Raw genomic sequence first — 23481 nt, 5'->3', positions numbered from 1 at the left:
ACTAGTTCATTTGAACTATTGAGGCTTCTGGCTCTTGAGTTTTGGAGATAATTTGAATACTAAATGCATAAAGCCAAATGAACAGCTGAACTGCTTAGCGAAATATTTTGTCTAGCATCTTGCCTCAAATATTAGCTGACAGAAAATGAGAGGAAAATGATCACTGGACCCAAGCAATTCAGAGGCTATAATTTGGAGCAAAAGTACTATTTGATCAGATGCCAGTAAAGATTGTTGAATATGCAACAGTCAATATTTGGATATTTTACAGAGAAAGTTTATACAGATGTTGACATAGTTTTATGTCAGTTGCAGGCATATAGGTATAGTTGCTTTATCTTCCTGTACATGTCCTTTCTATTGGTGCCTCCTGAAAGTGCCTAAAGAACCTTCCACAGATGAGGAAGAAATGTTTCTGCTCTGGTAAAAATTCTTCAGTTTTAGGATTATGCATAAATAATAGATTTCTACCATTGCACAGAAGGCAGTATGGCATCAGGACTAATTCATTTAGAGATAAAGATGTCTTTGAAGATAGTTTTTGTTGTAGTCTAAAATACTTTCTTCTATTTGCACATGACTCTTTTTCCCAGGTTTAACTCAGAGCATTTTTTTTTCTCATCCATAATGTAAGGATATGGAGGGGTTGAACAGCAAGATTTCCTGCTTTGACTGGGATGAAACTGTTACTACGTTTGCGTAGTCTAAGCACACGAATGCAAGTTTACTCAGTCTGTCAACAGTACTATTTTGCCCAATGGTCTTGTAGATTGTTCTCATAGACTCAGCGCTGTGAAATGCTACTGCTAGGCCCCAGTGAAAAGAAAAGATTTACATCATTTTCGAATTCACTACACTAACAGAGAAACTAGGAAACTGACCCAAGCAGAATGATAACATCACTTTATTTAGGTGGTTTTGCAGTATTTTGCAGCTGATGTGTCAGAACTTTTATACAGTTCTCTAGCATCGAAGTAGGTTTCTTACTGATCCTTGCTAGCAGATCACATGTCAGTGATAACTTAGTTTCCTTAAAGCAGGACTAGTCAATCTGTCCAGGGGATAGTTTGTTTTGCTTGGAGGGAGAAAGAGTGGGTAGGTTGAAGTATGCACTGATAGGGTAGCTAGCCTTGAATGCTAATCTGCATTTTCTAGATTGCTGCTGCTAATTCCAGTAGGTCTGGTGGTGGGGGGGGGGGGGGGTAACACAGTAGGGAGAGAGCAAGCAGCTGAAGACAGAGCCCACTCTAAGAATTTCCTTAGTTGTTTTACTATACCAGTCTAGGCTTTAAAACTACTGATGCCTATTGTGGTGGTGATCAGATTCTCATGAAATTATAATTCATCTTTTGGCCTTATTTCAGAAAGAAGAGTTTAGACAGGGGATGCTTGTTTGACTTGTTGCTCTAAGTTGTGTTGAGTGAAATGATATTCCTGAAGGTAGCACCTACATCCGACTTCAGGATCGCATCGTCTGTTTAGTTTGTTTGTCAGTGTCCTGGCTAAGATCAGGCTTTGTCTGAATATAAATTGTCAAAGATCAATACAGATTAAATTTATTACCTTTTATTTATTAATCTATTTTCTTATAAGGATTTTTTTTCATATTTTCCAGAGAAAAATAAGTAACTGTAATTTATTGTTGTTGGATGTTTTTGCAAATCTGATGATAGTTTTAGCCAAAGAACAATTCTTTTTCTCTGTTTTATTTTTCTTTGAGATTAGATGGGCAACTCAAGGTTTTGATTTTCTTCAAGCCATTGAGCCAGCATTTATTTCAGCTCTCCCAGAAGATGACTTCTTGGTACGGAATAAGTTATTCTGAACTACTGTTTATTTATAAATACATGCGAAGCTATCAGTGTCTGTTATCAGGGATGTTTTCTATAAAGCTGGGTGTGATTACGGATGCTGTTCTGACATACTTGCTCTTTTATATAATTGATGAAGTGGATAACTCGTAGTTTGTAAGATTTTGCAAAGTGTATGGTTGTGAGCATTGGTATTAAAATTTTCAAGTTGTTGACAGTTCACTAGTACTGTCTTACTACACTTCGTATGTTGCTGGTACTGTCTTGATGTGTTTGATATCTCTGTCTCTTGGGAATTCTGAGAGCAGATTTCTGCAGAATAACACTTTAGAGTAGTCATAACGAACTTTTCAGGCTTATTTTAGCACACAGTTCATTTATGGTGTGAGTACAGAATCAGAATTATTTAGAAGAATTTCTTAAAATCATGCCAATGATTTAAAGTACCTCTCTCTTGTTTTTACTGTGAAAAAAACAAGTAGACTAACTAACTTTTCTGTGCTCTGCTTTCCCTTTTTCCCAATGGAAATAAACTCATGAGAATTTATTCCTCTAATCTTGATTCAGTACAGTAGTGCAGAGAAGTCAAAGTACAGTTGCCATAGAATCGGAGAATACAAGTGTTGCAATACCACTTGCTTTTTATTTCAGAGATCCAAGATTTTTTTTATTTAAAGATAATATTAAAAGGCATTGCTAGACTTTGCAGTTTTAATGTTTTTTCTGCTTAGTTTTCTGTTTCCTACTCATGTAGGAAATCCATGTGACCATAGATGTTTAAGGAACTGTGATATAACTTTAAATGAACTGTTTTCATAAACTTGCTTCAGTGATTATTTCTGCAAAATTTTTAATTTTGCTATCTCTTGAAGCACAGCAGCATTAATCCTTTGATTAATGACAATGCATTGCTACTGAATCACTTTTGAATGAGAGCACAATTCAAGATGCAGTATGAAATAACACATTAATCTTGTTTAATACCAAAACTATATAATTTAGTTTTTTCACTACATATGTTTCTATCAAGACCGCTCAAGTAAGTTTATCGTTCTGTCCTATCTATGTGTTGCTGTGAAAAGTTGTCTGTCTAAACGTTTTAGCTTTAGAAGTAGCCCCTCAGCTTTTATTTACCTATTTATTTATTTGTTTGCTTTGGCACAGTTCCCAAAGCAGCTAGTATTTCAAAGAGTAATACAAGTGTGTTTTAGTGATACAGTCTTTTTAGAAGTCTCTGAAGTGTTTAGGGGGAGGCTTGTAAGGAGAAAAAGATCTCAAAAACCTTATGTGGCCTTTGAGATAATCGACTGATAACTGTCTCCGAAAAATGGAATTGATACCTTGGTGTGACCTTGACAGAGCATTATCAAGCAATCAAGCATTTTGACTACCAGTTATCAGAGATACCATGACACTTCTTCAGATGGTGCATTTTTACGACAGAGATTTCACATTTACCAAGAGGAGAATTCAGAACCAGTGTTATTTAAGTTTGAATAAAATGAGACCTTCTACTAGTATGAGAGAAAGTGGAGGAACCAAAACCTTAGCTGCATTTCTGGACTTTAGCTTGCTTAGATTGGATTGCAGTTCTGAAGAGCATCATTTGAAGCCACTGCAATGATTTAATCTGACTCCTGTATAATGCAGGTTGTAGCATTTGCCCTAGAAAAGCCAGTGACAATCCTAATCCTCTACTTAAACAATACAGGATGTTGTGGAAGGACATTGGGAAGGATATAGATTTGAAGTATAAAGCATCCAGCACATCTTTTGATGAGCTATTTCAATCCCAGACTAAACCAGTTCTTTAAACACAAGATTTTTTTTTTTTTCAGTAAGCCTCGCTTCATGTTCTATCTCTTTGTTAAGTTTTTGAATTTCTGGAAGAAGTTTTGGCTGGGCTGAATGATCAGTATATAGAAGTAGCCTTCAAAGCTAGTAGCAACTATAACTAACAACACGATCATTTTAATTCATTATTGTGAGGATACATTTTATCCCTTATGTTCTGATGAGTAAATTGAACAAGAGCAAGATTTAATAACTTGTCCACAGTTACATTCACAGTAAAAAGTATACCTAGCACTCAAACTTGGATTGTTTGAACCTCAGTTCAGTGATTTAGCTATTAAACATCCTTTGTGATTTAACTGTTAAATATCCATTCCTGGAAGTTTTGGTAACTTCATGGGTAAGTTAAGAGAAGCGGATTTCTTTTAAGATGCAGTGCTCCATATTGTTATTTTACAGATTTTTATCATGTGATCTGGGCATTATATTCTTGCCTACTTTTTTTGTATGTTCTTTCTTTAGGGGGGAGGGCAGGCAGGCAGAGGGTGTGGCTACAGCTTTTTGATTGATTATTTTCAGTAAGCATGGTCTTTAATTTTTTGAGAATTTTTTTTAGCTTACGCTAATTATATAGTATGAAATGTTTTTTATAATATATTATTGTTCAGTTCTCTTGGATACTTATTTTGCAAGGCTTTTATTAGCTAGGACTTTGTAGTTTAAAAAAATCAAAAGCAAAACCTAAAGTAGATTCAAAAATTTAATATAGATTGCAGGGGGTAGTATTTGAATGATCATGTTTTAAAGCAGTATCATTTCATTATTGTGTCGTTTATCATGTGATGATGAACTATTTTGTAATGTAAAACATAACAGCTTTTTTGTCTTTTCTAGAGTTTGCAAGCTCTGATGAATGAATGCATTGGCCATGTGATTGGAAAACCTCATAGTCCTGTTACAGGTTTGTACCTTGGTAAGGCAGAAGTTACTAACATTTCTAGAGCTTTGCTGCTGTGGTTACAGAATTTTGATTGTAAAGTCATTTAAAATGCTAAAAATAGCAATAAAAATATTTTTCAAACTTTTCATGATTGTTGATATGAACCATTATTGCCTGAGAAAGTGTAAATACGTGGTGGTTTTACACAATTTGAAAGCTCTAGATGTGCTTTTGTCTGATTTTTACTCTTGAGTCTCTGTGAAGTCTCACAGATCTTTTGAAAAAGGACTATGTTTTTAAAGGTGGGGTAAGGAAGTGTTTGTAACTTTAAGACGACAGTCACAGCTTCTCCCAGCATTTCATTGTGGCACTCCAGATATTCAGAGTTCTGACAGATTTTTACAGAAGTATTAAGGTACAGAGGAATTAGTTCTGATGGCTCAAAATAGAGAAGTTAGAAATAGTTTTCTAATACAATAAAACTTGTCTTAATGTAAAATATCTTTGGCACTAGGGTGAAATCAGCATATTTAATTGTTTATCTTGAGAAAAGGATGTTTCCTCAGCTGTGCTTCTTCTTTCTCAACACTTTTCTCTTCCTCCTGCCAAGTCCACTGGCTGGTTTAAATTTCAAAATACTGTATTTTCTTCCTGTATTTCTCTTGATGTCCACTTCCAGCATGGGGTTGTGGCAAAAGAAGTGAAGAGAAGGTAATTTGACATGGCCAGGAGGAATCCTTTCATTAGCTAAGGAAAAATTTCTTTTTTTTTTTCAGTTTTGATATAATTTTGATGAGACTCTTATAGCTGAGAAACCTTTCCCAGTGAAATATCCAATCTTATTAAAAGGAACGTTGTCTAAAGTAGATTGCACCCAGATCCTGAACTGTGATATAAAAGCTGTACATTCACTTTTGATACTGCTATTCAGAGCAAGGCTCATTTTAGATAAAACATTAATATGATAATCTCGAAATATTGAAACCTTAAAATGACGTTACGGACACAGCTGATCACACAAGCTAAATTGCTCAATAGCTTTTGGCTCAAAGGCACAGGTGGGAATGACATGGACAGATGGCACAGGCTTGAACAGCCAGCTGAAACTTCAATATGTATGAAATAAGCATAACTAAGTAGAAACTACATCCTGGCTGCATGTGTTGCTGGTACCTCTTTCTATCTCATGATCAGGAGAAAAATAAAAATTCCTAGTTCCGCTTGCATATCATGTTGAGAGACTTTAAACCACTGGATCTTTACCCCCTGTCCAAAAGCTGAGGATCCAGTTGCGTTCAAGCTGTTGTGTATAGGTTTTTGGCTAGCTCAGGGTCCAGCTGCTTGTTTTTTGTTGTTTTTTTTTTCCCTATCCTTTACCTTTGAGAGGCAGCTCATGTCCAGGTGAGTGGATTAGACCATGCCATCTGTTAGTACCTCCGGGAGCTGTAACACACTTGGACCAACAGCTGGCTCTGTCTTCTTTTACTTTTCCAGGTACTGCAAACATGGCATAAACCCAGCTCACTCTGAATAACCCCACACTTTCAGAAAGACGACTTGTGACCCCATCTTCTGTGGGCAGCCAGCTATCTTATGTCATGATTGCAACTATCTTTTTCAGGCTAATTAAGTAGATAGTGGGGAGAGGGGAAGGCACTGGTGACTGCTTCTGTGGGCACTGCGTGAGCTTGGCATAAGGACAATGATGACTTATTTGGGTATTACCCTGTCCCTTTGTGCTCTTTCTATAAGGCAGACAAGTCACCCACAGCCTGTCAGAAGGTCATGAGTATGGGTAAAAATGTCTTGGGTTTTTTTTTCCAGCTCATTTAGGTTTCTGTTTTTGTCTGAGGAAACTTAATTTTGATGCAAAAGGAACATAATACTACTGTTCACTTATTAGCTCTTATTTGGTTCATTAATATTTACTTAGCAATAAGATAACAAAGTACACTTTATCTGTGAAATTGAAATAATGAACATGCTGTTTTAGTGAAGTAAATACATACATCTTTTTGCTAGTTTTTCATTCTCTTGACAGTTTTAATTCATTTACAGAAATGAGTTACATGATATAGTAATATGAGTAACAATCTGTACAGCCAAAGATAAGTTAAAATGGGAATAATTAGAGACTTATAAGTCTCTAATAATAAGAAGAAAATATGTACCTACTCATAGTTAACTCTGGAAAATAGCAATTTGTTTTAATTTTTGTTGAATCTCAAAATTGTATTGTGAAATGATCCTAAACAGGCTTTTTCTGACATCTGAATAAATGAGCCATTTTTTTTTCTTTTTAGCTATTCATCGAAACAGTCCCCGTCCTGTAAAGGTACCTCGATGCCATAGTGATCCACCAAATCCTCACCTTATCATTCCCACTCCTGAAGGTTTCAGGTATTTAGCGTTAGTCCAGAATTCTAAACTCTAGTTTTAACTTCTTTTGGCAATGCTGGTCCTTGAGTGAGTAGGACACCATTTCCTGTTGTAGGCAAATCAGCTTGGGGGCAGGAGGGAGGAAGGCATGTTAGCGATCTAGTGATTTTTATAGATCTGCTTTTAAGGGTAATATGGTTTGTTTCCATCCCCACCCTTTTTTAAATTTATTTACTTACTTTTGCAGTTTTTATTGGTGCATGCTTTCCAACTTTGAAGTCTTATTCGCTTTGTTTTTCCTGAAAACATTGTTGCATTGTAACAAGCTTTAGTTCAGTGAAAACTGCTCATTAACAAGCCTTTATTTCCTCTCCACTTTGAGTGTCTGTGACACTTGTCTGTGACAGTGCTTTTTGTACTTTAGCTTAGATTTAAAAATGCAGCATTCTGGAATATGGTGGCATTTCTGCATCATTAACAATCTGCTATGAAGAAACTTAAAACAGTGGGTGATTTGCTTCCCTTTAAAAGAGTTGACTGAGAACTAATGCAAAAATACATATTTTTTAATTTCAAAATTAATTGTGCTGTGCATCCTTTTACACAAACAGAATAAGGGCCTTGTTTTACAGGAAGAGTAATATAGGGTCAGAATATGTACTACATTTTTGGAAGTTGCTTAGGTGTGGTGCTACTTTAAAGTTTTGAGGGAGGGGGTTATTTTAAAGATTATTATTGTGCTCATGGACAGCTCCTGAAACTTCTGAGCCCCCAAATTATTTCACAGGAAAGTTTTTATGTACTTGAAAAGCCTTTAAAACTAGGCCTCATTATGCACATTTCAAAATCTTAATTTTAAACTAAACTTTCAACTCCATTCACTTTTTTTCCCAACTGTTCCCTGAAGTTTTTCTTCTTGCTACAGCACACGGAATGTCCCTTGTGATGCACGGAACCACTGCAGTGCTGCTGTCAGTCGCCCCGCTCCCATCGGTAGCGACTCAGCTCAACCCAAACCTGTCAGCAGTGCAAATGAGACCAGGTAGCTCCACTCTATGATGCAGCGGTCTTACTCAACTTATATCACCCATGTAACTCTTTCCACGTACTTGCATTTCAGTAGATCATTTGCACTGTGTATTTCTGTCCCATCATGTGTTCCACTGGCTCCTCCATTCATGTTTGGCTTAAGCAAAATATTATATTGTGGAAGTAGGTGATAAGACCGCACTCATTTAAAATGTCCAGACAATATTGTAACTTAAGCATGTGGTTCTCAAGCTTTGGTCAGTAGATTATAAATTTGCTCAATAAACATGTCCATAAAAGTAACATGTGCTGATCAGTTCCTTGGTATAACTTCACTAGATAATTAGTCTTAACAGTCTGTATTAAGATGACTATAATATGCAGATTAGCCCAAATGCCCTTTTTTTTCTTTCCCCCTCCTGCTTTTTTTTATTTTTATTTTTTTTTCCCTCTTTTTGATCTGGCCAACAATTTTGGAATTATTGCCAAACAAAAAATTTTAAAGAAGCTGTATAGTGGGAAATACAGAATTAGATTTGAAGAGTTATTTATTTATTTACTTATTGTTACACTTATGGCTTTTTAGACTTGTGCAAAATAAACTTAGGACCAAACAAACCACTGCTGTATCAGAGTAGTCCTCCTTTTAGAAGTCATGAGTGAATTTTTGGCAAACTGGTATCAGTATCCTTCTTGCTTTTTCGCCTGTCAGGATTTTGCTGTCACCTTTTAGTGTTGGTATTCTCTCTTCCCACATCACAGTGAGACTATTGACAAATCACAAGTCTCCCAAGTTTTTTAAATTTACTCTTTCTTCTGCACCCCTGACAGTGAAAACCCTATGAGTCACATAATGTCATAATTGCTTTTGGATTCTTATTTCTACTGCAAAGTGCCAAAAGCACCATTATACAAAAGAGATTCTTATGAATGAAGACATATGATATGACTGTTCTAAAGAAAAGAAGTAACAAACAGTGAAGGGGCAATAGACTGATAGTGACCAAAGTGAACTTGGATATGACTTGATTTTTCTGAATTAGTTGTTTTTTAATAAATAACACTCAGTTGTTAGCCAGCAGACTATCATATTTTGTAGATTTGATACAAAATGCACAGGAGAAGCGTGCGCTTAGGTGTTAAGAGGGAAGTAGATTGCAATTTTTTTTTCTTTTTATAAGATCCTTCTGCCACTTTCTTATCTCCTAAATCTGATCACCTTATGGTAAGATGCGACTTGCCTGTAGACATGCAAGCTGTCAGTCCAGGCTCTTTGTTAAACATGTGTCCTGCATTTTTTTTCATTCAAACTATGTCTTTATTATGTATTTATGTGTTTCCATTTTAAGCCTTCTTTTAAAGGAAACAAAATAAGCAGTAGTCTACAGTGCTATGCACTTGAAGAATCTTTTTCAGGTTAGTAACATTCTAGAGACTTATTTTCACTGAGAAGTTCTAGGAGCTTCATACAATGACAGGGTAATGAATAATTAGTATTTATGATTCAGAAAAGCCAAACACAGGACTTGTTATTATTTATTTTGCATGCAATATAAAGTGAATTTTTACTAAAGTATGTAGACCAGTTAAAGAGACAAGGGATATCTTTATTGGAGGTTATTTTTTCAGCAGGGAGATAAGAGGCCAATTTTTAGTATTTGTAGGGTTTTTTTTTTTTTTTTTTTTTTTTTTTTTTTTTTACATCACTGAATGCAGCTGTTTATTATTTGGCACACCTGAATACAATTATATATTCTTTTAATGCTTTCTGTATGTCTCTCTTACAGAAGTTTGGTCAAAATGAGAAGCTTGACATTTTGACAGTTTCTTCTTAAAGATAGCTATTGGTAAAAAAGGAAGGGGAGTTCTACTTAGTTGCAGCCAATGCACATTGTTTTCATGGATGGTAATACGAAAGTTGCAGTGAATGCATGGCTTTAGTCTAGTTGTCTAGATCTGTTTTTCAAAGAATTGGGTGTTTGTTTTTTTGTTTTGTTTTGTTTTTTTCAGAGCTGTTTTCCCGCTTCTGATAGTTGTAGAGTTTCCTGTATATTTTTATAAGCACATCCTAGATTTTTTTAATTAGTGTTATTCTATTCAATTTCCTGCACTACCTGGGAAGTATTTTAAGAATTACTTTATTAAAGCAGAGATGTGGAGTTTTGGGGTTTATTCTTGTTTGTTTTTAAAGGAGAAGACAAAATATTACAATAGAGACAGCATAATGCATTTATAAAAAACTTCTGCAGTTAATATAGTCAGAAAAAAGTTGCAAACTTTGACAAGTTGTAGTCCTAATTACAGGTTTCATTTGTTTTGTACTCAGAATGAAAAACTGAATCTGTCTGGTCAAGAAAGTGTATTTTTTTCTGTTTTATTTTTGTTTTTGTATGCAAGAAACATAGCATTTTAATGCTGTGATAGCACAGAAACAGAAACTTTTTACACTTTCCAAATGCTTGTTAGACATTTATGACATGATACAGACATTACATGTGTATAAAAGGTAGAATGTAGGAACTTGATAAATCAGTTGCACTAGGCAGTGCTTGGTGCAAAAATGCCACCATAGTTCAAGTTGTTCTTAAAATAAATAGATCAGTAAATAACAGTTTAATATAACTAGATAGTAAAATCCAAAGCAGCAATACTCAATTGTTTATGCTGCGCTTTCTGATTTTTTTTTTTTTTGTATAATTTTGCACTATGTCCATACTAGTAACATCTAAATGTTGACTTTGTGAGCTAGCTGAGGTTATTACTGATCATTTTATATTTATCCAGGGCAGAAGCAGAAATTTAGTGAGTCTCCTTCTCTTTCGCTCTATTTCTTTATCTAATAACATGCGCACAGTTACTATGGACACAAGCAATAACAGACAAAGGGATTTTAGGCACTTACATTCAAAATTTTGATACCGAAGCTCCTGTGCTCAGCTACTACCTCATTCGAAAGGCACCTGTTTTCAGTAGATGTTCTAGTTTTTCTTGTTTTTAAGTTTCCTGCACATCTAAAATTCTTGCTCTTCGTCTGCCCAGAATAATTTCAGCCTTTTTGCTGTTAACACTGAACATCCTGAAGAGTTCTGCTGATTTTTCACTGGTTCAAGTTTCTGGCCCTTCTCAACCTTAAAGATCTGATTGGCAGTATTAGGGAGTGCAACAGAAACATTATGTTGAGAATTATGCGGGAATGGAGCATCTTGGGTTTTAGCTTCTGTTTTCAGGAGGTTTTTGTATGTAATATTTTTTATTGTTATTATTACTGGATAAAATATGGTCTAATCACTTCCGATTGGTTATTGAAACCTGTCTCAAGCTGTGTTCTGCAGCAGCTGTTTTTATTACTATGTTAAAAATCTGTAATATGAATTCTACTGTTGTAAACAAATAGCAATTTCAAGTAGTGAATGTTTTAAAAGCTTAGATCTTTCCATAACTAGTGGTACTGCTAAAGGTAATATGAAAAGCTTTCATTTAGAAAAAATAGTAGATAAGTTTGCCTCTCAATGTTTGTTCCATGTGCCTTTCGTGGACCATGTCTTAGACTTCAGTGATTCTTTCTCTTTGAAACTAAAATAAAATTGTCATTGATAATTATTAGTGCAACACTAAGTTAATTAGTAAAATGGCTTTTTTTGACAGGGGTTCCAGTGTCCCTGAAAATGATCGACTGGCTTCAATAGCAGCTGAATTGCAGTTCAGATCCCTTAGTCGTCACTCCAGTCCCACTGAAGAGCGAGAAGGTGATTGACCCAATAATAGATTGTGACCTGGGTCTGTAGATGATTTGTGATTAACATATTTCTCTCTGTTACCAGTTCTTCCCCTTTCCAAAATTCTGTCACCTCCCATTCCAACGAGGCTTTTCACGTGTAGATTTTTAACTTTTAGGCTTATGTTTTGCAATTAAGTTCTTCTATCTTCAGACATATTAACTATTCTCTTGCCTTTTGCGTTGTTTCTGAGTTGTACCTGGAGGATTTTTTTGTGTCTTCCTAAGTTACAGTATTCACAGTGAAATGGATAACATGGTTGCTGAATTATCTGTCCCATTAGACAATAAATTTGTTCTACGTTCCATTAACAAGGCATGATTTAGATCCTTCAGGAGAGGAAAGAGTTTTCTGTCCTCTTTAGCTGCTGCTGCAGTAGTTGTGCTACAGATGCTTGTAGTATTGTTAATTGAATCCAGAAGGAAAGGACAGAGTGAGTGACTTGATCTCTTGGTCACTGCTCCTCCTTCAGATTTGTCCAGCCGTTATATATGTAATATTTATTACAATAAATACCTTGAAACATTGATTATTATGTTAGTGTGTTCCATGCAAATTAAAATTAAGTATTAAATCCTAAATGGAACAGAATTGATATTGTCATCATCCTGCAAGATGAAGCAGATATTTAAGAAATAAATGTCTTAAAATATATACTAAGAGCTTACTGTTAGGAAGGAACATTGAAATGCTTATTCTCTTTTTATGTATCTGTATGAATGGAAAACTGGTATGATACAAATATTTTTCTAAAGAACTTCAGAAGCTTGTTTTTCCTACAGACTTGTAACTCACGTTTGAATTTGAGTGTCCTGAATTGAAGTTTCCCTCTGTTGAGGAAGAGTTAAATCATGTTTCAGAATATCATTCATAATGTGTTTTTTTTTAAGATAATAATTTGTCTTTGAGTTCAAGAGCATACGTTGCTATGTGGTTGCCTCATACACCTGGGAGGTGTATTTATCCTGATATGCAAGATCTCAGCTTCTGCTGAGTATGGTGGCATAATCCTTAAAAGTAATATGAGAACAAGCCACTTCTGTACTCACGGTACTATTTCTTTAGAACCATCATATCCAAAAGGAGATTCGAGTGGATCATCTCGGCGGAGTTGGGAGCTCAGAACTTTAATCAACCAGACCAAAGGTAGGAGTCTAGGAGTCACTGTAATTTAATGTTTCTTAAACTAGCACTGTATTGAGAAACTGAATCTTAATGCTGATTGTGAAAATATTTTCACAGCTTTGCACATAGGAAGAAAAAAAATCCCCCCTTTTTTTTTTTAAGTTAAACTGCTAACAAAATCCCAGGTGTATATTTTGTGGAGGAATTATTTAGATCTCATAAAAGTAATACGTCTTCAGTTACTGAAAGATGCCAGCAGTCTTGTCCTACTGTTACTAAAGTACTATTACCACTATAGGAACTGTGGAAGTTTACTGTCCTTCAGCCTTGTATCTCATGGCTGAGAATGAATGCTGACAACAGGAAGTATTTTCTAAGATCTCTCTTTCATATGGGATTTTTTTCTTATTTTGATGTCTGACAGTGTGTGAGTTATTCTGCAGCATTTCCCAAGTTCAAGGCTCTTACAGGGCTCCTTCTCTCAGTCCTGCTGGTTATTTATGAAACTTAAAGTAACCTGATTTCCTCCAAGACTCCTATATTTATGTATGCATTTAAGCATATAGCTTGCTTTCAGACATTCTGGCAGGCTAGAACCATATGAAACATTAGAAAAAAAATGTTTCCTGCAACACAAAGAACTGTTCTCTTGCTAAAACATCTGAAAAAAAAAAAAAAGAAAAAGGGTATGTTTATGACATGTGATGTTATCCTTTTGCTGTACTCAACAAAATTGAGGTTTCATTGGCATGTCCTCTGTGATTTTGGTCACTAGGTTTCGAGAAGGCTTAGGTGGAGAGAATACAGGAAAAACTACATTTTTTTTTCCTGAAATCCAGAAGACATATTTTCTGTTTAGATCATTAACTCTAAGGAACTGTGTTTGTTTAATGTAGGAAGAAAAGAAGAATGAGGGAAAAATAAAAAGTTTCTAGAGGGCTGCTGCAGAAGGAACTGGTTTTCATATCCACTGTGGATAAGACAAGAATTTTGATTCAAAACTGCAATGAAGGAGACTTAATGTGGATGAAGCAATATGGATTGTCAGTGGGCTATGGAAGAAATCATTTGAGAGTGTTTCAGTAATTCCATCTTTGGAGGTTGTTGGAAATCAGTCAGACAAATGTCTGTCAACAGTGGTAGATGTATAGTTTTCTGCTTTATAAGATGGAAAGGAATTAATTGGTTCTTGAGACTTCTTTCAACCTTACTTTCTAGGATTTTGCTTCATGCTAAGACTTTAAAGCTGGAGTTATATAATTCCTCTAGATCCTTGAAATAAGAGATACTAAGATAAGAGTTCCAAAAAAAACAACTCATATTTCAATGGAGCAAAAACTCAACAGAGTTATGTTTAACATAGTTCCACTACCTGTCTGTGATTAATTTCAGGCCAAATGCAAGGAAGTGCATTGTATTGATAGATTTAATTTCCTTTGACAGGTAGAGGATAATTAGAAAAATAAATTAGACTCTCAAAATAGTTGTATTTTAATTCAAAGCACTTCACAGGATATCAAAAGGTGGCAAATGAATATAGAAATGTTGAATCAAGGTTCACCAAAGTTCATCACTTTTCTTTCAGACACTGCTTCCAAGCAAGCACCAATTGAAGCTGTTCAGAAGTCTGTTCAGTTGTTTGAAGAAAGGAGATACAGAGAAATGAGGAAGAAGAACATCATTGGCCAAGTTTGTGACACCCCAAAATCTTATGATAATGTCATGCATGTAGGTTTGAGGAAAGTGACCTTCAAGTGGCAGAGAGGAAACAAAATTGGTAAGTTTTTTACACATTCATTTATCAGACTAAAATACCAAGCTGAATTTTGAAAGGATATCTAAGACAATCTTTAAAATTTTTGCATCTCTGAGTAATATCAGCTTTAGTGAAATCAGAATGTCAAATACAAAATACTATAACAACTAGTATTTTCTTTATGTAGAACTTCACTGAAGTCTTCACTGGTCAAGTAACAAGAAACAAAGATGGAAAATAATTTTATTAGTACAATTACTTAAGTATGATCCTGTAATTCAGCCCTGTAAAAAATTGTAATGAGTTCTACTTTTGGAAGAACCGTAACTTTGAACATAAATAAACACAAATTTTAATGATTTGTTTCCACTGACACTGTTTTCCCACACATGAGCATTATTTCCTCACCGCTTGCAGTCTGTGGGAAGAGCCTCATATTCATCAGTATTTTTCCAGGCCAAGCTGTTAATGTAATGTGTTTACTTCTAATGAACTTGAACTCAGCATTACGAATGTAGTATTAGATGTTACTGGTTCAAATCTACTGGAAATTTAAAAAGAGAATAAAAGTAAATAACCTTGGCAAGCTGAGAAGTTTTCAGTCATGTGTTTTCTTATTGCAGTTGATATATATGTCAGATATTAAATCTAGTGGAGTTAATTTTTCTTATTTTTGCAGGTGAAGGCCAGTATGGTAAAGTTTATACCTGTATCAGTGTTGACACTGGGGAACTGATGGCTATGAAAGAAGTGAGTAGTCTGTATATAAGAATCACTGCTGCCTTTTACTTCTTTCTGTGAAGCAAATGTATGTGAGCTAGTGGGCATTCAGGTTTTCTGAACCCTAATGTTAACTATTTGGAAAAGGATGGGAAGACAAATTGCTACATCATTTGCCCACCTCTGCTAATTATCAACTCTTCCTCCTTGAATACTTAAGCTTTTTCTTTCAATTTACAACTTTCAACTTAAATGTACATAAAATAGATATTGTTTTTTTTACTAATCTCACAGGGATGTGTGAACTTAATGAATACTTGCTTAATATGTGTGAACTCCCATGAAGAGAACTTAAATTATTTTGGAGAGAGTTTTCTCATTACTGAAGACTGTACAGAAATGTGTATCTTATTTTACGGTATTTCATCTCACATTTTATTCCTTTCTTCTTCATTCCTTAGAGAAAAAGATAGGAAGTGTCACATCAGATGTTTTTCAGCTTCTCCTGTAGTTTAAGTGAGCTAGGCTGAGTCACAAAACTGTTGACTAACCTGGTGGGTACAGAAAATTTGATTTTCAGTATAGAAGTAAGTAAAGCTGTGTAGGTGTAGAGATCCCTTTCCCTTACAACACCTTATTTGTTAAAATATGTGTATTGTTTAGTTCTGTTGCATTTCCACATCTTCAGACAACGTGAGTATCAACTATTCACAACAGTTACCATGCCAGCCATTAGATGCTAGAGCACTTAAAGAACTGGGTCGTAAAATACAACATACGTTATACATATATGTGATCTCTTAGAGGTATGAGAAAGCAGGACTGGATCTGTGCTTAAGTATTTGTACCGTTAGTCATCCATTGACTAAATAATACCAACATTTGAAAGTTTTTTCCTGATGCTGCTGAAAGGAATGCCATTCCTTCCACCCTTCCTCTCCCCTGTTAGGAGCACTCTCTATTTCTGGAGTTTGAAGATGTTTTCTAGATGCAGGTGCTTTTTACAGATTAGTATGTATCTGTTCTCCATGAGAACTTTTAATAGAACTTAAAAATAAGAGCAAATGGACCTTGTTTGATGGACATTTCATTAGTAGGCCACATATTTAGTACAATGCTTTTTCTTGTGGTATTTTCCAACTGCTGGATGTGTATGACCAATACGAAGCATTGATTTTCACTGTGAGCTTAAATACATAGTGTGTTTACATTTTTCAAAATAAAATGGTCTTCTGATCTTAAGAACACCTTGGGAGAATATTTTTTTTCTTTTTAACCTGTTTGAAAATATAGAGGGTTTTTTTTGTTGGTTTGTAAAAGAAATATTTCTTCAGACTTTACTTTTTTAACTACAGTGTCTTTAAAATATCTCTGAATGACAGTGAAAGTACTTTAGTACAAATACCCAGTATGATAGCTTTGAAGTGTTAGAAAATATATAAAATACTTGAGTGTCATCTGTCACTTTTATAACCTCTGTGTATTTAATCTTATCACTAATGAGTACAAATCATATACTGGAATTGTACAGAAAAAAGTAATCATAATACTTTAGCAACCAAAGGTAAAATGTGTGCATTTATTTTTCTAGCAGTTGCCAAGTGCTCAGTTAATAAAAACTTTTGGCTCTCTAACAAGATAGTAAAAATAGCATCTTCCATAATTTGTGCTGTGCATTTTGCCTGTCTTTTTATGAAGGCTTAAATCAGTTTTTCAGAAGACTTTTCTAATTTTTTCCTCCAACAAAAATCTATCACAGTGTATTGTAGAAGAACTAATGAAAATTATTTATTCAGACACACCTTTAAGGTGGTGTTTGTTTCATACCATACCTTTTCTTTGCAGCTGCCTCACTCTCAATTCCCCAAATAAATCCCTTAGAATATCTTTTTAATGTCATTGTTGTTGTTTTCAGATCCTCTTATACTGTGTCTGTCTACCATATTTAAGTTATAGGGCAAGTTATGTACACAAACACACACACACACACACATATATATATATATACACATGTGTACACGTGCACACACACACACACACGTGTGCGCGCACACACACACACAGGATGATGACCTTTTGCTCTTGTGAGTGTTTGTAAATCATGATGTACTTTTCCAGAGATAGTTTGAGATTTTTTTTTGTTTAGTTCAGGGCATTTTGAGGGGGATGGAGGTGTTTTGAAACTCTTTGATGACGATGTTTCTTAAAAAGTTTAATAATTGGCTTTTTAACTGTGTTCTTGGTTCATTGTTCCTTCATAATTTTAAACAGCAGCAAAGTAATGAACAGTGTTTCTTGCAGATAAGATTTCAACCCAATGATCACAAAACCATCAAAGAAACTGCAGATGAACTGAAGATTTTTGAAGGCATCAAGCACCCTAATCTTGTTCGTTATTTTGGCGTGGAGCTCCATAGGGTAAGAAAACAGTAATTACTGGGAGCTTATACAGGGTTGAGAGAAAATTTGCAAAGTCTTTGGCCATTACAAGTTTTACTCCAAAATGTTTCAGTTTAACTTAATTGACTACATTTGTCTGGATAGCTCTGTGGATTGTGTATCTCCCCCACCCCACTTTTCTTTGAGTCTCTTCAAAACAGTTTGCAGAAATTTGTGGAACTAGTATGTAAACAGAGAATTTAGTGCACAATAAGCAAATAGAGTGAGAAATGCTGGAGGTATTCTGTGCTTTTGTTCTGTTTGACTGCTCTACATGAAACCTGTGTTGTGTACTGTATGATAACTTTTGTGTGTGAATACTGATTGGACAGCCTGAAAGCCTTCAGTGTTAGCAATGAAAGTTGTACCAATATCTTGACTTCTGGAAAAATTTTGTGCCGGCATTTAGCTTTTGATGCCAGCTAAATATCTTAAGAAAACAAATCTTTTGGAATGGAGCTAACATCTGTTCAGAAGGAAAAACAAGTTTTCTTTCGTTAGCAGCAGAACTAATGAAACCTGATTTTCTTACAGACTTGGATTCTACAGTTGTCTACAGCACTGAGGCACCCGCCCTTCTCTTAATCTCTCCTTCCGACATGCCCTTCCCACCTGCCCCTGCCGAGCCTCAGGTTCTGGCTGTGTCTCTGCCCAGTAGGATGGGCAGGGAACAGAAGTTGGTGTCTGGCTTGGAAAGCTGTGGGTTTTTTTGACTGTCTTGCTCAGTATGAAATTTTTGATTTACTGGCTCATTGCTGTTTTGGAAAGGAACAAAGGCTGCTTTCAGTCTGCATTTCTGTATGTGAGGACACTAATTTGTGTGTCTGTGCCACTGAGTCGTTGGTTTTTCAGGCTAGTTTGGGGAGTTTGTGTCATTGACATCTTTTTGTATTAAGTCTAGCTAAAATTGACTGAAAGCTCAAAATGGTGGGAGCAATGAACAGAGAGAAAGAATCTAATGTTTCCTTAAAGTGAGTCAGAGATGGTGCACTTGCTTAAGGTGGAGACAACAGCAGAAAGTTTGTACTCCCTAAGCAATCAAAACATGCTATTGCAGGAAATGGTAGAGGGATAGTGACCCCTTATTTCCCCCCCCCCTCCTTTTTTAATTTCTTTCTAAATAGACAAAGTAGCATGTTATATTTCTGCTTAACACACCTAAAAGATTTCCAAAGTGCTGTTTGGGACATACTGAGAAACATGTACCACCAAATAATACGATTTACATATAAACTGTATGGGTACAGATCAACATGTAGCAGAGATTTTATATAGCTGTGCAATAGAATATTATGTTAAGGAGTGCCCACGAGAATAGAGTTATTCTGAATAGATGATTGATTAAATATTTCCAGTTAAGAGGTACTTCCATTTAAGTTTACTCTTGCATAAACAGCAAAGGATTGAAGAACTTGATCCTAGTTCAGTGTTTAAAAGAAAAAAAAAAGATTTAAAATAAAACCAAAAGAATTAAATCTGGTTTGGTTCCCACAACAGGAAGAAATGTACATCTTCATGGAGTACTGTGATGAGGGCACCCTGGAGGAAGTATCAAAACTGGGTCTTCAGGAACATGTCATTAGGCTCTACTCAAAGCAAATCACGATTGCTATCAATGTACTGCATGAACATGGTATTGTTCATCGAGATATTAAAGGTAATGGTAACCAAAAAAGGTAATGTTATTTTAGTGTTGTAGATGAAGGTTGGTGGGGAGGAGAGAACTTTTTTTGCAGATTTAAGACAAATTGTCTACACTAGTACAGCAATTGAGTATAAAATCTTCCACACATTGTTCAATAGTTTACAAGTTGTTGGCTAGTTTTGTGTTCCTTTTCAAGTGCAGAGTATGAAAAAATCTTTGCAGAGGTCATTGCAAAACCATGAACAAATTCTACCCATGACTTAATTTTAAAAAGTTTATGTTGAGGTCCTTAAGATTTTTGGGGATTCATCAAATTTTAGTCCTTGTATTTCTAGCACTGATATACTGAGTTATATAATGCTATTTTTAGTCTCATCCATGCAAGAAATAGTGGTATTTTCTGGAAGCTGAGAAATAGTACAGTACTGTGGTTGTTCACCAGAACTTTTCCTTGTGATTCCCATTTTCCAGAAGAGTTTGTAGGATGTCAAAGGAATGGTTTACAAAATAGTGATAAAAGCCTTCTTAAAACAAGTGAAACAGATATGGTAAAAATTAAGACTTGAGTTTACTTACATAGTATTTTCTGGCCATACATATTAATCTACTCATGCTTGACTCTTAGCCCTTGTTGATACAAAATCAACAAATTGAAACTTCAGTAACTGATGGGGGGTGGATTTTGGCCTTTGCTTAAGGCAGCTGGTCTCACTCCACATTTCACATTTGTTTTTTTCCTTTCCTGTTCCTTCCAAGAACATCTTTCATGTCTAGGTACCATGCTTTTGTTAGTCTGACACATTTTGCTCACCTATAGCAGAAACCTATCAGAAAGTAGAGGAAACAATGCCCTGCAAATGCTCGTTTTATGACAAGGCAGTGCAACCCAACGATGCTGGGTGTCTATGTCCCTCTTGCTCACAGGGTTTTGAATCATCGCAGCAGTGTAGGAGGTTCCCAGTTGCTCTTGGTCCTTTGGCCTCGTGCTTCTCATTTGGGAAGAGAACTATCTACGATCCAGAGGCCTCCCACCCAGGTAGGCCACTCTTGAGTTAGTTTTGGCTCTTTTTCTTAGGAAACACTTTACCTCACTCCCATTCCCCAGCAATCTTGCCTTTTCTGGTTCTCTTTCTTGACCAAAGGTTTCTCTCCAATTGCAGATTTTCCTCCATGCTTTTCCCAGTGCCTTGCCTTCACCAGTCATTACGTATCCAGGTTCTGCTTAGCTGGGTGGTGCTCTTCTGGAAGCTCCTTGTGATAAAAATCCAAGGCTGGCTCCAGAGCCTGGGCCTAACAATAGGGATTTCCCTATCACTGCTCTGTGTCATTGATTTCTGATTTTTGGATATGTTTCCAAATGAAGAGGAATAGGTTTGCCTCTCATCATAGAAAAGCACTGAAATCAGAATAGCTATATAACAAAACTGTAATGCTACATTATCTGAGGACATTTCTGTTGCAAAAAGAGCTCCTAATAACAAGTGTTGGGGTGTTCACTGAAAATAATTGCAGGTACAAACAGAGGGTTACTGTAGACACTTCTATTCATAGACCTCCCCTAACTTCAAAGGCAAAATATGAAGGCTGAGACTGCATAGATGGTATTTTTATAAAGAGTGCTTGACATTGCATTCAGAGTTTCTCACTGTCTGCTTTTATGCTAATAGTGCGTCCCCAAGTTTTCAAGCTAACAGAGGTAAAGAAAGCTCTGTTTTTACTTTTAGCAGAATGCTAGTCTTTTTTCTTATTTAATTCTCATGTTGCCAGGTACTCTTTTTTTTTTTTTTTTTTTTTTTTTTTTTGGTAGGGGAGAATGATCATATGTCATTCAGACTGAATTAGAACTCACTGGGAAAACTTACAGTAAGGTCACACTAGATCTCTGGTGGCTAGTTTATCTAATATCATTGGAGATTTCTTTCTCTCGGCAAGAATGCGTAGTGATTGTTTATTTGTATCCTGCAGCTGGTGTCTGCAAGTACCTTGGGCTCAAAAATAGACTCTTTTGTTTAGTAGTGTTCACTGAGCCACAACTGTCCTTCAGATGGTATTATGGCATCCCATCCTATGAATGCAAGATGGAACAAGACACAGCTGCCTTGAATCCTTGAATCTCAACATGTGGTTGTGAGAGAAAAGTGAGCAGTGTTGATTTTATACTTGATTGTACTGCTTTGTGTTGTTTTGCATCACTGTATATAATGATTGGTGTTAGTGTGTAGAAAGGTGATTAAGTCTTTTTGGATAATTTTTTTAACCTTTATCCTGGGTATTAGACTTTAACTCTTGTGGCTAAACCCAGATTCCTCAGTTGCAATTACTTCACTTTTTGTGAGGAAGTTGTACTGCTCAATGACAGAGAATCATAGTATATTTAATGCCAAAAGGAATCTCTGGAGATCTCTTGTTTAGCCCTCTCTCTCTGCTCAGAGCAGCACCAACCTCAGTGTCAGATCCAATGTCAAAGTTAGATTGCTCCGGGCCTTGTCTCATTGATTTATGGGCATCTCCAGGAATGGAGATTCGGCCACTTCTGTGGACTGCTGTCCCAGTGATAGACTACCCTTGCTGTGGAAAAACTTCTTCCTAATACCTCGTTGGAATTTGCAGAGGTTGCAGTTTGTGTCCATTGTCCCATATCCTTTCACTGTGCGCCGTTGAGGAAAAAGTCTACTTCTGTCTTCTTTGTGCCCTTCCATTATGCAGTTCAAAACAACAATCAGTTTCCCCCCTTGGCCAAGCTAAAAAATCCATCTATCAGCCTCTCCTTACACATTCACCAGCCCCCTAACCATTTTCACAACCCTCTGCTTGACTATGTATGCCAAGTATGTCAATGTCATTTCTTGTATTGGAGAGTCCAAAACCAGGACACAGCACTCAAAGTACAGTCTTACAGGTGCCAAATCAAGAGGAATTAATCATGAAAGTTGTACCTGGTGCCCTCTCTTTTGAAGAGAAAACGTTCCTAGGGAGTGTTCAGACTATTTTCAGAATGAATGAATGCAAAGACAGAAGGGACTGTATCTGAGACTTTAGTAAATCAGAAACTTGTGAATGAGACCCTCCATGCCAGGAAGTCTTCATCAAAGTATTACTATATTCTCATTTTTGTTATCTCCTCCAAAATACCTGCTATTCCTGCCTTCATGTTTTCAGGATTAGCATAGGGAAAGGAAGGTCATTCAACAGGAGACTGTGGGCATGTCATCTTTTCGAAGAGCCTGAATAAAAGAGGAGGCTAAAGCTGTTTCTGTCATCAAAAGGTACCATTTGGCCTGAAGCAAATTCTTGTTTCTTGAATGAACTTGGCTGCTGCATTGCTTCAGTACTGGCTGAGGAATGGCTGTGAGCTGCCCACATTTACTTAATTATGCCACAGTCATCAGTGGGGCTTTTGGTATTTCCTCTTGGACTCTCAATATTTACACCAGCATACGTGGAATATCATGCTAATATCATCTGTTTTCACCGTACTTCTTACGGGACTGACTTGGCACAGAGGTATAGGGTGCTAAATAAGTTCAGTTTAAATGCTTTGGATCATAGCTATTATTTGCTGTAGCAAGTCTGCCACTGAATATCTGCTCTTGTTTGCAGCCTGTCCAGAGTGTCTTGAGGTATGAATGGGGGTACTGTGTAGAACTGTGTTACTTCTTCTCTGTTACTGATTCTATGATTCTTGCCTCCCTCAAAGACATCCTATAGAGAACTTTTGATCTGCTTTTGACAACATATATGTAGGAGGAAAGAGGGAACAAATGAGTGTTGTGCCTTTTTGTTGTTTTAGCTATGGCCTCCAGTTTTATTTTGCTTATTACCCAAGCACATATGATAGGAATTTTGTTGTGTTGCCATTTACTTTAACTGTCAAAGATAAAAAGGATGGCACATCCTCAAAGTACTGCTCTTGAGTCTCTTGTTCTCTTATGCAAGTCCTGGTGGATTCTGTGCGGGCTTAATCTAACAAAGGAGACCCTTTTAAAAGACTCCTTCTACAGCCTGATTTTCCAGGGCAGATCTTACAAAACAGTGGCTCCAGTAGACAGTGCGTAAGTGGAAGCCTT

General features: G+C 36.0%; 1 protein-coding gene across 6 annotated transcripts in view; it reads left to right on the top strand.

Annotated features, from left to right (window-relative positions):
* MAP3K4 (mitogen-activated protein kinase kinase kinase 4) overlaps window positions 1-23481 on the top strand; it is an 80169-nt gene that overhangs the window by 51925 nt on the left and 4763 nt on the right. The window contains exons 14-24 of one of the 6 annotated variants that reach the window (XM_062572316.1): window positions 1726-1804; window positions 4500-4578; window positions 6849-6945; window positions 7850-7966; window positions 11599-11699; window positions 12795-12875; window positions 14440-14631; window positions 15290-15360; window positions 17632-17748; window positions 19267-19426; window positions 20339-20426. In XM_062572316.1, coding sequence (XP_062428300.1) covers window positions 1726-1804; window positions 4500-4578; window positions 6849-6945; window positions 7850-7966; window positions 11599-11699; window positions 12795-12875; window positions 14440-14631; window positions 15290-15360; window positions 17632-17748; window positions 19267-19426; window positions 20339-20346 — 1102 coding nt within the window. In that variant the 3' untranslated portion in view covers window positions 20347-20426. The other 5 variants (XM_062572313.1, XM_062572312.1, XM_062572317.1 and 2 more) reach the window with 5 other exon arrangements.

The sequence above is a fragment of the Rhea pennata genome, chromosome 3 (genome assembly GCF_028389875.1).
Source record: "Rhea pennata isolate bPtePen1 chromosome 3, bPtePen1.pri, whole genome shotgun sequence".
NCBI lineage: Eukaryota > Metazoa > Chordata > Aves > Rheiformes > Rheidae > Rhea > Rhea pennata.
The sequence above is the reverse complement of the archived record's forward strand: the minus strand, read 5'-3'. Positions and strand labels throughout refer to the sequence as shown.